The 17,581-nt window shown below is 43.3% G+C and overlaps 1 protein-coding gene across 1 annotated transcript in view; it reads left to right on the top strand.

The window, feature by feature from the left end:
- Positions 1 to 1,774: 1,774 nt before the first annotated feature.
- coro1ca (coronin, actin binding protein, 1Ca) overlaps positions 1,775 to 17,581 on the top strand; it is a 35,956-nt gene continuing 20,149 nt past the window's right edge. Inside the window, exons 1-2 of the mRNA XM_012863488.3 lie at positions 1,775 to 1,921; positions 12,343 to 12,539. Of these exons, the coding sequence (XP_012718942.2) occupies positions 12,345 to 12,539 (195 nt within the window). The 5' untranslated portion in view covers positions 1,775 to 1,921; positions 12,343 to 12,344. The remainder of the gene's footprint in view (positions 1,922 to 12,342; positions 12,540 to 17,581) is intronic.

Consider the following 17,581-nt stretch of genomic DNA (forward strand, 5'->3'; position numbering starts at 1 on the left):
TTTAAAGATCTATTTTCTTTTCAATGGTTGGAGATTATGTGCTTTCACGTAATTTCACAAATAACAGAAAAAATGTATCCCTCCTCTTCTTAAAAGTTTTATGTTTTCCTTTATTTTAAAACCTAAAAATGGAAATAAACTGTTAGTTGCTTATAAATAACACATTTCTACAGTCGATATAAAAAATATTAGTCATATTTTTTCAACGGTTATGTAAATCAGCGGCTCTAACTGAGTTTAATTTTGTTGGATGAGGGCAAATATGGCTCTTTGGATTATAAAGGTTGCAGCTCCTGTGCAACATGGAGTCCACTTCACTCTGAATTGCAGAATACGCCATCTTCTGGGGGCACTTTGCACTTAAACGAAATTGTATCCTTTAAGATTTTTTTATTTATATATCTAGATAAAATCTATGTAGTTAATAGGAAAAGGACAATCACGATGGCCATAATTTACAATTAAAGTTACTAACCAGGGGTGTGTATTTTTTTTATGTCAAATGCACAGTAAAACACTTCTGGTCTTGGTAATAAAGTGATTTCCACTGCAGGACTTCACAAAATACAAAGTTTTTTAAAAGAGTACCAAAGAAACTTTTTAACTGAGCTCAGTCTGTATTTGGGTTGATGACGTCGCAAGACAGCTGGCGTTATTAAACTCTATGTAAATGAGTGACTTTTTGACAGACTTCGACTTGCTGATTTTAAAGCATTCACACTTGCATTAGAGTCAACAGAGGGTCCAACCTTAACATGTTCTGGGCCAAAGTTTGACTTTAAACACGATGCTGAAGCTGGAAACAAAGCATGAGGATGAAAACGATTGTGTTTATAACTTCAACTGGAAGAAATCTATTCATGTTCCTGTTTGAAGCTTTTCATCTGATAGACTTCTCTGCATATTCGCCAATCATAAAAAAAATCTCAAACTCCATTTTCTGCTTCATTCACCATCACATGCACGTTTTATTGTTACCCCACCCCCGAAATCCCTGCAGTTGTCTCACATGTAGCTCAACCTTGTTTTTCTTCTTGTGCAGAATTCCAGTAAACATGAGGGAAGCATTTGTTTAAAACATGTAAATAAAGAGAAAACAAATAAGAAAAAAAAAACAGTACCATTTGGGACGTGCTTGGGACGTTTCTTTTTGCAATTTACAAAATAATTAGCCAAACATACGGCATGCTGTTCTATAGATGACAAACTATACCTAATAGTTCATTTTACATCAAAACCTCTGGGAAAACCTGTCCCGAAGAAAGCAGTGGTGTGTCGCTTGAACTGAGTCAGCACAACGGGCCGATTCGTTTAGGTGATCGGTTCATGGCCTGTAATGCTCGTTAATTGCTATTATAGTACGTAATAGATATACTTTGCATATGTCGTTAAATGTCATTTGATGAAGTCAAAACTGTGTTGAAAGAATTGAATAAAAAAAAAAGACACTGACACAGTTAAATTGCGCAGCAGAGCTGTTTTACATAGGCATCTGTGCATTCCTATTAATTTATCATTAAAAGTTGGATTAATCATCGAAGCTAGACGCGACACTAAGAGAAATGAGCCACCAGAGTCGGCGCTTGTTGGTAAACTGAGCAAAACAATCCGGATCCCGGAAAAGAGCCATAATTCCCATCACGTCAGAAACAAAAAAAACTAAGCGTGAACTCCGATCCCATCATTCCATATCCCTGATTGGCTGATAGAACTGTCCGTCAAAGGAAACTAAGCGAAACACCACTCCTTATAAGGAGCGATGGGGGCGGGGCTTGTGACAGAGAGGCGAAAGAGCACAGAACGGCTTGTTGTGTCAGCAGCAGCGGCTCTGGACGAGGGAGGAATAAAGTGGGATCCGCGTTTGCCTGTCTTCTATCATTTCCCTTTCAGGAATACTATTATTTCCCCCCTTTATAGGAAGGTAAGAAACACATCGTTTGTTTTGTATCAGTCTTTTTGCGTGTAATATTTCTATCTTACATTGGCACCGGTGCTCTTCTTTTCCCTCCCCACCTAACCGCAGCAGTCCAGACAGGAAAGTGCAGGCGCTAGCTAAAATGAATCGGGATAGTAGGTTTTGATGGGGGGGGGAATTGTTTCTTAGCTAGCGGCGGCCTGCGAGGCAGCTATTAACCGACGTTTTTGAGAAGTTTCCCCCCCCCCCCGCAAATAAATTACGGCTTTAAGTGCAAAATGTGTGCGTTCCTGTCGACAACGTCCTGAAGGTGAAGCGGGGCTGGTGGACGTTATCGAGCGGGGTGGGGTAGGTTTAACTGTAGTGCGGCAGGAAAACTTATCTCCGGAGCGATAGACACACACACACACACACACACACACACACACACACACACACACACACAGACCGAGGGTTCAGTCAGCACAACCGCACCCTGGCCCCTGGCTTTCTCTCTCTCTCCTAGCCGAACAATAGCTGATACACACGGAAAAATGCCGCGGTTTGACTCTCTTACTTCCCACAGAGACCGTTAGGAGAGAAATCAGACATCCCCAATAAAATGTCTCCGCAGAGATGGATGCCTTGACCCAATTTTTAAAAAACACAAAGCGGCGGTTCAGAGGAGGTAGTGGTGGTGGTGGGTGGGGGGAGATGAATGGTTTTTTTTCTGGCTTTGGCGGCTCTGATCCCAGCTGCATGCGTCTGGCACATCCTCCTCCCGGTCCGCTGCTTCTGGCTGTAACACGTGGAGGATTGTCAGTGTGAAATGCTTTCGGGCTCGGTCCGTCTCCAGTCCTGTTCTCTCACCGAGGACAGACAAGGGGGGAATAATCTTGTTTTTTCCTCTCGGTGAATTCCTGATTTAAACAGGATGGGAGCTCAGATAACTCCAAAACAAGCCCGATCATTGCAACCAAAGATGCATTATTTTGCTTAAATTGTGCCCGTATGCTCAAAACAAGCTAACATGATGGTTTAAAGGTGACTTTCTTTATTTATTTATGCTAGTGTTCACACATTCCTTGAATGACAGGAAATGATCTCCTAATTTAAGGTTAATGTAAATGGGTGCTGCAATACAAAGGATTACTTAAAGCTATAGATGGCTAACCTGACAACAGCCAGATGCCTGTCTCGCTCCGCCTAGCTCCACTCACATACATCTGGGACATCGCCCATTGAAAGTGATTTCCCCAACCAAATTTTTGGTCTGGCCAATCAGGACGCAGGGCGGGTGTTTCCTGGATGTGACGTAGCGGAGAAGCGACCGTGAGATTCCAACAACAATGGCGGCTCGCATCGTGGAAGCATTGATGCTGCTATTTCTTCCGTGTTGTCCAATCTACCTGATATTGTTTCATTAAAAGAACATCAGAGAACGGCTCTGAAGGCTTTTGTTGGTGGAAACCATGTTTTCGCCCTTCTCCCGACCGGATTTAGCAAGCGGTTAGCCGCTAACCGTTAGCGGTTAGCGTGAACCATATTAGGAGGCCTTTAGTCCTCAACGCGGTCCGCCCGGGGTCGACTCCGACCTGCGGCGCTTTGCTGCCTGTCTTCCCCCTCTTCCTGTCAGCTCACTGTCAATAAAACGCGTGCCACTAGAGCCACAAACACATTAAAAAAAGTTTTTTTTCCCCCTGCGTGCTCTGTGGGAGCTGCAGGCTTGTAAAAACTCTGACCAATCCCAGCTCCTCGCCCTGAATGGCAGGGGTTTAAGAGTTTTTGGTCCTGCTCTCACTCCCCTCTGTCCCTCTAAGTTCTGGGGGTATTGCCTTATTTATCGTTGTCCCACATGCTAATCATTCTGACACGCTCACGTAACGCCAGTGTGCGCGCTCGTTCTTTTTTAGTTTCCGCTTGCTGCCTATGCATGGGCACTTCTAGTCTTTATCCAAATAGCCTTAATTATAGCTCCTAGCTCCTGTTCCTCCGCCTTTCATGGGGTCAGCAGTAGGAACACTCATGGGGAGGAAAGGAGCTTCGGACTGCCGTGCCGAATTCAGGCTTTAACTCCGACGTCATTGCGTGACGGAAACGCACATGGATGATGCGAGTCAAATCCGAAAATTAACTGCAAAGTGCGCCATCTCTTTACGGCGGACATTTTCGTTGATTTTACGTGTTGGGGCTGTGCTGATACGTCATGTCACGCAAAGAATTGTGGGATACCTAAAGGGTTCTTAGCGCCAGTAAAGGACGCCGCGGGGTTCCTAGGCTAAACTGGCCGTGGGAGGGAGCAATACAGGCTACTTTTCCTACCTCCTTTCTTACTGACTGCACTATTCGGACAGTACTTATCAGCAGTTAGCTTAGCGGCTAGCTTTGGTGTTAGCCGTTCATTGTAGCTCCGCCGCTTTCACTGTATGTTGCTGAGAGTCACAAAAAGCAAACCGCGTTCATGTTTATGAGAAGAAGAGGACGGCCTCAGCAGAAAGAAATAAGACCAGAGTGAATTTTAGAGATTTCTTTTTCACGGAGTTTCCCCCTGAAGAGCAGGTAGGATGGTCTTGGCGATGTGCAATTATTCAAATAGGGTTCTTCTATTAGAGCTCTTTGTTTTTGCATTTTTATTTCAGATGTACCTGTAAAGCCAGTGGCTGAAACAACCCAATTATTTCACTCTCGGGGTAGTGACGTTTTCTGATTCTCTGCAGGTTTACGGTTCTAAGCTGATCCACCTTTTAAGGTTCTAGGAAAGATGATTAAGGAAGGAATGGGCTTGCAGTCTTAAATCATTTTTACTTGTAAAGCAGGTAGTTTAGCCCGTCATAGTTGTGTGTAAATCTTCCAGCTTTAATTCTTTGCATGTTTCCCATCCCTGTCCTTAAGATAGTTTGATTTCTAAGGCTAGAGTGCCAGAACATTTGTATATTTGCTATCAGCGGTTTTCGTCTAACCCCCGAACGGCGCTGTAAAGGAGGTGAAGGCTGATCGGCAGGGCAGCCGGCGAGTCAACAGTAGTCCGGCTGTGTTTGGATTTGTTAGCCATTTCAGACACGGCAGGCTCCGCTAGTCATGGTGCAACGCGAGGCCTCTGGAAGCGCGCGGCCTGTCTTCCTTCCTATAGCTTTGTGGACAGAGGAAGTGGGTCAGGAAGCAGAGGCAAACCAAGCAGAAGACGCAGCGGAGCACTTGGTTCTGAGGACTGCAGCATGACGCTGCTGTGAGCACTGTGGTCAACCTTTGCTCACATGATATTGGTGTAGTTGTAGTTTTCACACATGTTGACTGTTTCTGTAAAAAATGGCACTTTGAATTTGAAACAACCAAAACCTCTTCCTGCCATAACATGTTCTTTGGAAAGAACTGCTTTGTCTCTTTATCACAAATGACGTACCTCCGCTGGTGGCCAATCAGGGCTCAGATGTTATCCCGGCTACTTGGTCAAGAGGAAAACGAAAGGAAGGAAAAAGGATTCAATATGAAATGTCCATGTGCGTGAGGTGTTTATTATTATTATCCATCCATCCATTTTCTTTATTCCTTTTTCTAGCACAAATGGACAGGAATGTCATCACCACCAGCACGCTTAGTATATACAGGACGTTTCCTGTTGAAACAAGCCTTGTAGATGAAGAGGTTCTTGTACTACTAAGTTGTTTCTGTTTGTTTTTTGTTTACACAGCTAGCTAAAGGTTAAACTTAGTATTAAAGAAGTTCCTTTATTGTCCCACAATGGGGAAATTTTGGGTGTGACAGTGGTAAACACGGACAGTTACACACAAGTTATAGTAATGAAAAGAAGTTGCATAACTTAAAAACTAGAGCTACAAGATGGATTGTATCACACTATCAACTTGTACGTTATTATGTGGATGCAATATTTGGATATTCTTTACAGTTTTTTTTGTTAACTGTTGAACTGGTTTGGACTGGTTTTAGTTTCCTTATTTTTAGCGACCTTTGATTTATAATGCGTATGGTTTGTTTGTGTGTTGTATTTTAAAGCTGTCCTACCTGCCAGGATGTCATTTTTAAATGAGCTTTATGATTACTATATAATAGGGCTGGGCGATGTGGCTTAAAAATAAAATCTCATTTTATTATACCAAATCCGATTAGTCGATCGCCTCGCCCTGAATGGCAGGGGTTTGTTAAGAGTTTTTGGTCCTGCTCTCACTCCCCTCTGTCCCTTTAAGTTCTGGGGGTATTGCCTTATCTATCGTTGTCCCACATGCTAATCATTCTTCCAGACCTTATTTCACAAAAAGAAATTAAAGAATAATAAAAAAAAAAACTGCTTTTGTCAAGCAGTTCGTCTGGGAGCTGACCTGAATTCAAAGTGCAATTAAATACAAGCTGTAAAACATGCTTGTTAAACAAGATGGCGGCCCTGCCATTGTAAACAGTGAAATTATAACGAAATGTTTGTCGCATGTGGTATTTCACAATGAGCTAAGAACAGGCTTCACTTCACTTGTGTAACTCTAATTTTAAAGACAGCAAATTAATAAATGTCTTGTCTTATGGTTAAAAAAAAGTTTCCTCTTTACAATATTTTGACAATATATTTTCCAAAATGCATATTCAGCATTGCATGCTATTCTCTTCATGGAAGCCCGATGAGTGCATTTACGAAATAAAATCCAGATTTTCCAAAAAATCAAATCTTAATAAATTGTAAATTCGATTTAATCGATTAAATGGATTCGTCGCCCCGCCCTACAGTACAGTCTTCCTGGTAAATGAAACATAAAATAACGGCAATAATTCTCGGCATGACGTGACCTGAGGCATGTTTGACTGGTAGGTGAAGCAGACGCGTCATCGGTGGTTCCTTTGTAGCGAGGCACTTCAGACAGGTGCCGTCATTTCTTGCTTTTTTTCTTTCCCACCAAAAACCAGCGACGTGTGCTGAAGCGCAGGGCTCTTCTGTGCATAATTTATTGGGGGAAGGGGGAAGTGGATGGCCAGGAAGAGGAGGCGACAGCTTTGTATTCAGAACATTTTTTTTATTTTTTTATATAGGATTAGAGCTGTAAGCAGGCAGATGTTCTATTTACGTGGCTTTTCATGTAGTTGTAACCTGATACATGCGCGCACACTTTTGGAAACATTAAAGAAACATAAGAACATTCCTGTTTTGATTACTTTCGTATTACTATAAAGTGATCCGTGTTAAACCAGGACTTAAGTAGGATAAGACGTTTAGTTTTAAGTCTCACGCTGCCGAAAGTTGCATTTAGGAAGGAGGGGGTTAAGCTGGAGGGCAGCTTAAAGCGGGGCCAGTTTCACACTGGACCTCCAGACCTTTAGCTAGCGCCCGTATTTATGTTTCAACCTAAGGAAGTTGAAAATATGGAGAGCTAAAGTCTTTGTATTTGTAAATAGTAGATAAAGTTTCTGAGGAACTGGCACCGCGTCAAAGTGTGTAACTCATCTGGGACAAGCTCCAACATGTCCATCCCCAACAGAGTAAAGATCGAGCAGAAAGCTGATGGACTTTTCTCTGACTCTGGTTGTTGTCAGACTTGTCAGCGAGTCTCTATATCGCACAGGCATGTGGGGTTGGGTAGACGTTCAACCATAGAGAGCTCCTTATCTGATATTCATTGGAATCTAACTGGAATCTGGTTTTTCCGACGCGGCCTCAGTTACAAGAGGAGGATTTAGCCGCCGGTCATCTGCAGTCAGTCTTTAATGACAAAAGGCCAAAAAGGGACGGATACAAAGCGGAGCGCTCCGAGGCTGTGGCATCGCTGAAGTACGCGTCGTGAAAGGGGAAGCTAAGTGTGGGAAAATAGGTCTGTAAGCATATTTAAGGGAAGATGAAATGGCAACAAAAAGTGCTCCAACTTCCAGATTTTCTGCTGTAGTCGTTTGATGTCAGCAGGATGTAAGCGGCAGATCTACAGATCTTTGAGCCTCCCTGTGCGTTGAGGCGTGCTACCTGCACAGATATGTCTGTGTTGTGTCTGCAAGCCCCAAATCCCAGCAGATCCATTCTAGTTTAGAAACGATTTAACAGCCCATGGTTGTGAACTTTCTGCATTTCTCGCTATGAAACGGCGTCCGTGAACGCACTTTCAGACCGTTTGCCAAGCGGCGACATTAAAGCATGTAGCGGTGTTTAGAGAAGAATCTGCTAACAAATGTTCCTTAATTCATTGAGAGTGCAGCTCTGTACGATGTAGAATAAACGTTACTATAGCTGGCATTCTTAAATATGATGCTTCTGACTATTTAGGCATGAAATTGGGTGTCCATAACCCCCGCTGGTGAGCCAGGAACATCTCACTTTTCTTGGAATCACTCTAAAAGTTGCAGAAATAGTCACATCTTCAGTGTAATAAAAAATGTTATGCAAGGAATTTGCTGGTGTATTTTTGATTTTATCATAAGTTTAAATAAAAAATACCCTGATATAGCAGCAGTTACGCCAAAATTAAAAGCAAAAACGCAGAGTGCAGAATGTTGTTGCCCATTCTGCTCTCTGTAAAGTAACACGAATGAAACCAGCCGGTGTTGGTTGGTTGGTCAGGTAGGTTATCTGCTTGGGTCGCTAGCCTGCTGCTGGTTGCTTGACAGACATGCCACTCGTAGCAGTGATGCCTAAAGACTGAGGAGTGACGTAGATGTTCACAAACAGAAGAATGTGTCTCACCTGTAATCAGGGGGAGAGCGTAACACCCTTCTTTCAGCTCGCTGACTAGCAGTGTGCAGCAAAAATTGGGAGGAGGGGCTACACTAAATGACTTTAGGTTACCCAGACAGTTTCTCTGGCAAACTTTTGTAGAAAGACCTAAAAGCATAGACTAATGAGCTGAATCTGACCGTTCATATACAGAAAGGACCCTTTTTTTTTTAAAGCGGGAAACCATTTAAAGTGCCAGTAGCTGCTGTCATAACGGTACAGGTGAAACGTGGTCGGTGCAAACCTCTTTTGTCCCTGAGGTTGTGCTTTCGATGTGCACTTCAGATTAAACAAACACGCGTTTCAAAATCAAAGTTGTCTTTTTAAAGGAGCAAATGTTGACTGTAGGACGGTTCAGTGCTGAGGTGGGTTTGGTGCTTCATTGATTGTTTTTAGCTTTAAAATGCATCGTGACTGAAGGGACAGGAACTGCCTCCTTACTTCCTATAAAAGCAGATGTTAAAGGGGGCGAAATTCTGCAAACTGGCTTCTTGGAGCAAAACTTCCCTCTTTTATTTTTAACTTGCATTAAATAAAAAGCACCAGTCACTACTGGGCTGGTTGATATAGAAGGTCTTTCTTTCTTCTTTCTTTTTGCAGTGAAATCTCATTGTGAAGTTTGTCACGTGTAAAAACAGATCATTTAGGCCAGAGAACATCTTAGAGCAAATCTTATTTAGTTTGCAGATTAGTTGTACTTCACACAAACTGGCAAAAATACACAGTGGTGCACTTAAGACCTGGGTAAACTCAGTCTGTGACTACTTAGCTTGATTTATCTTGAAATAAAAATTAACTTTGCACTAGTTTATGAAGCTAAACTTGGAAGTTAAAACCTGCACATCTGTTCAAGAGCAAGGAACAGCTACGACAATCTTAGAAGGTACTGTGATTTTTATTTTTTTATTTTTCAACCTGTCAACTTCAACTAAAAATTCCTGGATCCCATTTCCACGAGTACAATAATAATAAGTCGGCAGTCCCTCCTTGTGAAAATACTGCAAAGTAGGAAATAAGTTCAGAGTAGCTGTGTACCAGCATTGAATGGACTATGTAGACCTAGACTAGCAAAGCAGAGCCGGAAATAAGAGCACGTCATGTTTTACCTTTTCATTAACGTCCAAGTCAAACATTGTTTTGACGGTTTCAAATTGGCAAATACATGCTGAAACACTCGTGCAGTGAGGGGAGGGGTAGATTTTGGGTTGTACAACCACTCCTCAGTGGTGCTTTACACTTTACGCATGGAAAACCAAAACCTAAAGGTTTAGGTTGTCTGGAGGGCTTTCAGAAATAAGCCGAACGTCGGAGGCTGCAATGACAAAAACATACATTTTAACTAAATGTACGTCTCCTTCTGTGACAAAACCAGCCAATTGTTTGAGGTCCAGCTATGGAGGAGGGGCGCAAATGCAAATAATTACGTGTAATAATCATTAAAGCTTTTAATATCATGGCGGTTGTGTGATTCTGACTTGGTCACATCCATCTATTGTCTGTTCACACTGATCGGTGCAGCTTTTGCTAAAAGCATCAATGATTGGTCTTATAAAGAATCAGAATATCTTGTGGAGGGCTTTTAAAAGGAAGCCAGAGCCTGTTCTTGACGGAAAATAGTTATTTGTCGCCTGATAAATGATAAATGCCTGAGATCTACCGAACCATTCTCTGCCCTTTTTGGAGAGCGTGTCGTCGTGTTTAGCTTTGTGTTCACAGAAAGTCCTTCAACCTGTTGACCTCTGGTCTGATGCGGCTCTCCATTATATTTATTCTGTCCTTCTGGAGAACGCGTCTGCTGACGTCGCAGCATCACATTGAGCTATTTGCTTATGCGCGCTACTCTAGAAGTCTGCGGAGCCGCCCCCTGTGGAAACCGGGGGCGAGTTTTTCCTGTCTCGCCAGCTCTGGTTTAGCGGTGCTGAAGGCAGGCGGCTTTTCCAAGGAACCTCGAAAAATCCTGCACGCTTCATACGGTGTGGGTAAGGAGAAATTAAAAAAAAAAAAAGAATTATTTATATTTAAAATTCCTTCCCAATGAGATGCTTCAGCCCCCGTCTTACTTAAGCCCCGCTCACACCAGCATTCCCACCTTAATCTGATCTGAAGGCAGTTGTGCCATCATATCTGGTTTGCCTGATGCAGGCGCCAACATGTTGTCCCCCAGTGAAAAACGTCCTCAGGTCAGTGTTTATTTCCTTCAACCGTTTTGACCTTCGTTGAGCAGAACGACGCGAAACTTCCTCGTGTGTATGTCCACGACAATCCGGCGACGCGCGCTCGACACCGCCGCCAGTAGATTCGGTGTTGGATACTTTCTGACGGTGCCTGTTTTTACTTGTTTTGGTACATTCCTGACTGGTGTGGTAGCTTATCGTCCAGTTTTGTGTTAAAAGGCCCTGCCGCCCCCCGCCCCCCCTCCAAGCATTGTGTCGTATGTGTAAATATTGGTGTAAGCAAACGAGCGTCGCCCCATGCCAGTGACCGTCCCGCGTGACTTTACTTTTGTTTCATGTAGGAGGAAGGCTGTTTGGCCGCTCCCACCTTCCAGCGGAGTCGGCTCGCTTCTTGTGTTGCAATCCTTGTTTTGTGTCAGAAAAACGAGCCGCAGAAGCTTCAGTCATGTTTCTTCACCCCCCTTCTCACACACACGCACACACACACACACACACACACACACACAATGGGAAAACCACCTGCAAAACATGCCCCACATCCTGTGGATAGCTTTGCTCATGGTGACTCAGAGTGGAAATGTGCTGGCGGGGCGTAGCAAAAATGCTCTTCAGAATAAGGCTTTGAGGAGCTTGTAGAAGCAATTGATGTTCGGCTGTGCCCTGTGTAAGTCGTAGGTGATGTTGGACCTGTGTTTTTTTTAAATAAATATAACTCTGGCCAGCTTTCCATTATCTTTGGAAGTGGTCGGTTATTGTAGAGAGAGCAGAGGGACTCAAGCCTTTTTGAATGGACGTGTTTTCCAAAGCTTGTCGTCTTGGGGAGGATTTTCCCCGAACAGACGGCAAACTCTGTTTTTGTTTGGGTTCGGTATGCCGTATCTCCCCCAGCATCACCACCCAGTCCTGTTACCACGATAAATACTCTTAGAACCTTAGAAAAAATGTAAACCCATTGGAAGGACAGCAAAATAACAACACCCTGAAAACCGTATGCAGGTTGTAAGATGATGTAGCGCAGGGGTCACCAACCTTTTTCAAACCGAGAGCTACTTCGTTGGTGCTACCAGTGCTGACTCTTGAACCAGAAGAGTCAGAGTTCACCTTAACTTTATGTAAAATAAACAAATTCTTCATGCCTTGTGTGAATAAAGTGTGAACAAATAGAGTAGTGGTATAAAATAAAGTTTTAGATGCAGTCCTTTTTTAGGACCGGATCATGGGCACCACATGTGGTTATCGGTGGCTACTTGTTGCCTGTAGGCACCATGTTGGTCAGATTAATGCTCATTAATGGTTAAAAACAGTATTTTTACAAACCCCTCTAAGATCTAGGCTTATAGTAATCTTAATTTTAGCAACATCAGGGTTTCTTGAGTCGTTGCTCCACTGTTCATTATTCCCAAAGTGTTTTTTTACTATAGAAGATTTGTGTAATACTTATGGGGGATATTGTGTTGCACATAAAATGTAACTATCGTTTGCAGAATTTGCAGAAGTTTTTTTTTTTTATTCAGTTCAGCGGAGCAGGTCCCGGTTTGCCAGATGGCGCGTACTAAATTGCCTCTCCCTCTCCGCAGATATGAGACGAGTTGTACGGCAGAGCAAATTCCGTCACGTCTTCGGCCAGGCGGTGAAGAATGACCAATGCTACGACGACATCCGCGTCTCCAGGGTCACATGGGACAGCTCCTTCTGTGCGGTCAACCCCAAGTTCGTCGCCATAATTATCGAGGCCAGCGGCGGTGGAGCTTTCCTCGTTCTCCCTCTTCACAAGGTAGGTCTTTGATGCGTTTTGTGTCCGTCGTAAACGCGTCGACGGAAGAGGCCGCTTTGGGTTCGACGTAAAACGGCGTCGGCGTTGAGTCCGCATCCCTTACGTTGCTTCTTTGTCTTATATCTGTCGGCATCAGATTAAGTTAAACAGATATTTGGATGAATGTAAGGCTGATATTGAATTTAGAGGTTTTTTTTCTTCACGTTTTTAAGAAAACAAACAGCCACTGGTAACGAACACTCCCTCTTACAAGCGGCTCTGCGTCCCGTCGACGTGTTCTGGGATTAATGTTTACCTGCAGGGCTGCCTGACACGCCCTTACGTGTAAAGCTCTGGAGTCAACTGTGTCCTGATTCCTTTCTCCATATAAGGAGTCGCTCCTAAGATTTAGACCTTTTTTGTCGGGCAAGACCGCTTTTTTACAGAGCGCCGTCATGTAAGCCAAGTGGCGCGCTGCACATGTGGCCTTTTGTCTTTGACTGTGCTGTCATATTGGGATTTATTAATGTGCAGCAGAGGTTAAACTAAACGTTAAACTAGCCTCTGTCCTATTTAAAAAGTCATCACGGTTGATTTGTTTAGCCTCTCCGGTTGGTTTTTCGCCGCTGGCAGACACCGGCAGAGCTGCAGGTCCGAACGCTGAGCGCCGCTACCTGTTGACAGCTCTACCCTCGGTCTGTAATTAGCGTACAGTGCTACGCCGCCGTGTCACACGAGAAGGCTCTGGCGTGGGGACCGGATCCTCAGGCCTGTCATCACACAGCTTACACCTCTCAGCGCCTCGTTCACAGTGCAGGGCTTGTGCTGGAGGTGAGCTTTCACGTCCCTCCTGCCCTTCTTTCCTGGGGTCTATCTTTGTGCTCGCTGCAGCGGTGGAGCCGCAGAACACGCTCTGCTCTTCACCGCTAACATCTGCTCCGTACAGGAGACGGTTCCCTTTTGCTTCAGCAGATGCCTGAAGTCAGACGCCGGGGGGAGAAAAACCAGAATCATTTTTAGTTTGCCTAACATTTAGGTGGACGGACTTGAAAGACCAGTCCTTCAGCTTGTAGTATTTGACTCATTTCAATGCTCCGTTCATTGAGAAACTGTAGCTGTAGCCATATGAGAAGAACTGGATTGGTGTTTTTCTGACTTTAAACGGTTTGCAGAGCACAGCAGCCTGACTGGGTTCACCGTTTGGTTCCAGAAAATGGTTTTAGGAACTAGAATGTTTTATTTTCTGAAGGGTGATGAAGACTCCCTTTTTTCTTTTTTTTCTTTTTTATTGTGCTTTATTTTTCTTTAGCTCCATTTTCAGCACTTTGTCAAAGTGCAGTTCTCAAAGGAGTTTTTGTGCAAAAAGCGAGTCCCTCTGGAAATATCAGCATGGCGTCATCAGGCAATGCAGCTTTAAAAAGACTGTATGAGTAGACTGGAGTCTGGTGAATTAGTGTTACAGCCTGAACCCTGTCTGGGAGACGCCGATCTAACAAACCACTGGTGCGTCTTGGAAAATTAGAATTTCATCAGAATTTTTTTTTTTTTTTTTTTTTTTTTAGAAATTGTGACTCTTTTATATAGATTCATTACAGTCCTGAGTTGTCACAATACAAACGTTTCAAACTCGTGCCATGTTATTCTTGATGGCAACAATCCTTAAAGAAATAGGGTTCTTTCTAGTTGAGTGCAAAAAATATGATCAGCTGCAATATTTTAACATTTTCTTTTTGAAGGGAGAGGCGCATTGTTTAGCGGGTTGATTCGTCAGCTGATTAATGTTGTCCTGCTTTAATTGGAACCACAGTTGCTGTCGAGCCTCGGCGTCTCAGGGTCGGCTCATAGCGTCAGCGTGAGGCATAATTCGCCATTTCATTTTTTTTCTGTCCATCGGCTTCACAGGGAACGTACCGCCGGACAACACTTTAGTGTTTTCCTTCTCAGCTAAAGTGGTTCGCATAGGTTTTGTTTATTTTTTTGTTGTTGTTTTGTTTTTTCTGGATGTACTCGTCATGTTAGCAGAGTTTAAAACTTCCAGCAGCAGCTCATGGTTTTGTTCAGGTGAGCTGCTGTGCGAAGGGGAATTTAGGTATGATGTGGTAAGATTGACACCAATGAGTATCTTTGAATAATACATTTTTCTTACATTGATTATCGAAATATTCATTATTTTGACACCATCCTAGTTGGACAGTTTATTTTGATTCTAACTGCTTATAAAAAAAAAACAACACAAAATTAATTTTCTCAGAAAATAGGAAAGACTAAAATTTCAAAAGGGTATTTTACTGAAATGTTGACCTGCTGAAAACTATGTCCACACAGTATATGCAGTAGGTGATCAGCCCTGGTTGCTGTAACGGTGGCCAGGAATCGTTTCTTCTAAGGGAGACGGATAAAGATGCTTTAACTTCAGCTTGAATGTGGTGTTGGGTCTGGTCCCGCTCATCTTCCTCTTGACGATGCCCATGGATTCTGAGGTTTAAGGCAGGTGAGCTAACGGGCCACACAAGAACAGCGAAGGTAATTAAAGCAGGTAGTGGGTGCATTTGGCAGTGTGGGCTGTCCTGCTGGAAAACTCAATCTCTCAAGAGAATTGGAAACCATTGACAGCCCCGTCACTCTTTAATCTTGGGAAAGACATTTTTGGTGTTTTCACAGGTTACGTAATTTAACTTAACTGCGATAGTCTTTGCTGTCTCCTCTGGTCGCAGTGAGTCCATCTGGTGTCTGTGCATCACCATTATTCCCCTGGACAGGCTTTACTTCAGTCCTCTTAAGGCTGCGGTTGTTCTTGTTGCTTGTGTAAAGCAACAACAACCCCCCCACACACACACACTCACTCGCACTTTTTCCCTCCACTCAACTTTCCATTTCTATGCTTGGACACAGCACTCTGCGAACAACCAACTTTTATGATGTGCGATGCACCGTGCTTGCAGAAGGAGTTGGTGACTACTGTGCCATGTGTAGACCATAACATTACATTTCTCCTTATTGCCGTGGCGTGATATTCTAAATCTATGTTGTTTGTCAGCTGTAAGCCATAATCAAAGCTTAAAACGTATCACTGTCTGAAATAAGTGTTTGAATTACAGAAATACATCGACGTGTGGATGATCTGATTTGCGTCCCCCCTTATAAGTTAAAAGTGAAGGTGATCGTTTTAACAGAAAGGTGCATTGCTGTAGAAAGTTTTTCTTATTTTTATCTTATTTTGTATGTGTGAGACGAACTTTCACTGAAGGAAGCTTGAATTATTTGGGTTTCGTGTTATGTTGGTCTTCTCACCCCGTCCCATCTCTAACGCAAGGATGCATCTGTCCTGCTAGCCCATCTGCTGGTGCCGTGTAGCTGTACGTCTCTGTGGGCAGCCAGCTGCTTTGGGCCTTTGTCCTGCGCTCACTCCCTCTGAAGCCCTTTTGTCGTTATCACATTTTAGTATTGGGAGGAGGGGCCGGGGGGGGGGGGGGGGGGGGGTTTAGTTTGTAAGAAGTATAATCATGCTCCTTCCCCCTTTCACAGTTACGCCAGCCATTGTTCTGTGGATGCAACAATGGGAGTTTGAGGCAATGTCTTTCTACATCCCTGTGTTCCCATTTATCTTTTTTTAATTAAAAAAAATCATCAATAATTCAGAGATTCTCGAAGGTTTTTGAACAAACTGGAAGTCTAAGGCTCATGTTGTTAGGGTGGCTCTTTGTCTTACTCTATAGGATGTGTATTTTTTTTTACAGCAGGCTCCCTTGGCTCAGGACAGCTATGATTATTGTCATTTCACTCTGTCAGAACCCATGGACATATACTGAGGGTGGATCAGATGTCCACCTGAACAGATTCCTTTCTCTTCTCTCGCGCTTTGAATCTCCCCTTCTCGTTCTTGGCTGAACACCCGCTAATTTATTCCCTGATTTCCATATGAAGGAAGTTGTGGGGAGTGATGGCAACTAGCAAGTATTCGGTGATTCCTTTCTGTATTTGCTTAACAGGAAAATGGAGGACTATAGGGAGATTACTAGAAATTCTTTGATTTTAAATCTGCAAGGGGGGGGGGGGGGAACAAAAAAATCAGAGGCATTGGAAAGTTTTTTACTTTGTTTCAGGTGAAACATTTGTTTTGCAACCTGTGTGTGTGTGTAGCCTCTGCTATATATATTTGATTTGGATTCAGTCCCACAATGATCCATTCATCCTGTGCTCAGTCTTAGCTGTTAGTAATCCCAGGGTGTGTGCACAATGACCCAATATTTGTGCTCCTTCACTCCGCCTTTAGTTTTTAACCGAGCTTAGTTCTGTGTCTAGGTGCACTAACCTTCTGGATGCGCATCTGATCCCGCGTGTTTCCCAACACTTTGGTCAGTTTTTGTGCTCAAAGACCTCTGTATTGCTCAGTTCCCTCTGCCTTTGCCGCCCATTCCTGCTGACTGCAGATTTTACCATATATGGTCATTCACTGCTCCCTGCCTGACAGCCTTCCAAGACCATTTCCTCGTGCGCTGCCATTGGCTGCTTCACGCAGCGTCGCCACACTTCTGGATTCCAGGATAGGCCAAAACGCCAGAAGCACCCGAGGTGATAGAATTGGGTTGAAGTCTGACGTTGTCTCTGTCAGAAAGCCCATATTTAAATGCTTATTGTAATTTAGTCTCTGTGTCTCGGTTTAGGATTATTATTTACATTTATTTTTTTTTCTTTGGTTAGCAAGCCCTGAATAGAAGCTCTGTAATTTTTGCTACAAACATGGAAACAAATAATTTGAAGTAAGATTAATTAAAATGATGTAAATCACACGCGTTTCAAAATAAATCTAGGGTATTACCACATTCATCTGGCAGTCCATTTTTACAGATAAGATCCATTTTATATACTCCAGATTATTTAGAGTAACGTCGGCCAACGTTATACGTCATTTTTAGCACAGCAGTGTTTTTTTTAACACTGGGGCTGGACTGCACACGGACGGAGGCGAAAGTCCACAGTTTGAGAACATTTCTACTGAGTCATTTGCCTCTATGGATGTAAAAGATCGTTTTTTTTGTTCAGTAATCCAGCAGCAACCTGAT

Source organism: Fundulus heteroclitus, chromosome 12, assembly GCF_011125445.2.
Source record: "Fundulus heteroclitus isolate FHET01 chromosome 12, MU-UCD_Fhet_4.1, whole genome shotgun sequence".
NCBI classification, from domain to species: Eukaryota; Metazoa; Chordata; class Actinopteri; order Cyprinodontiformes; family Fundulidae; genus Fundulus; species Fundulus heteroclitus.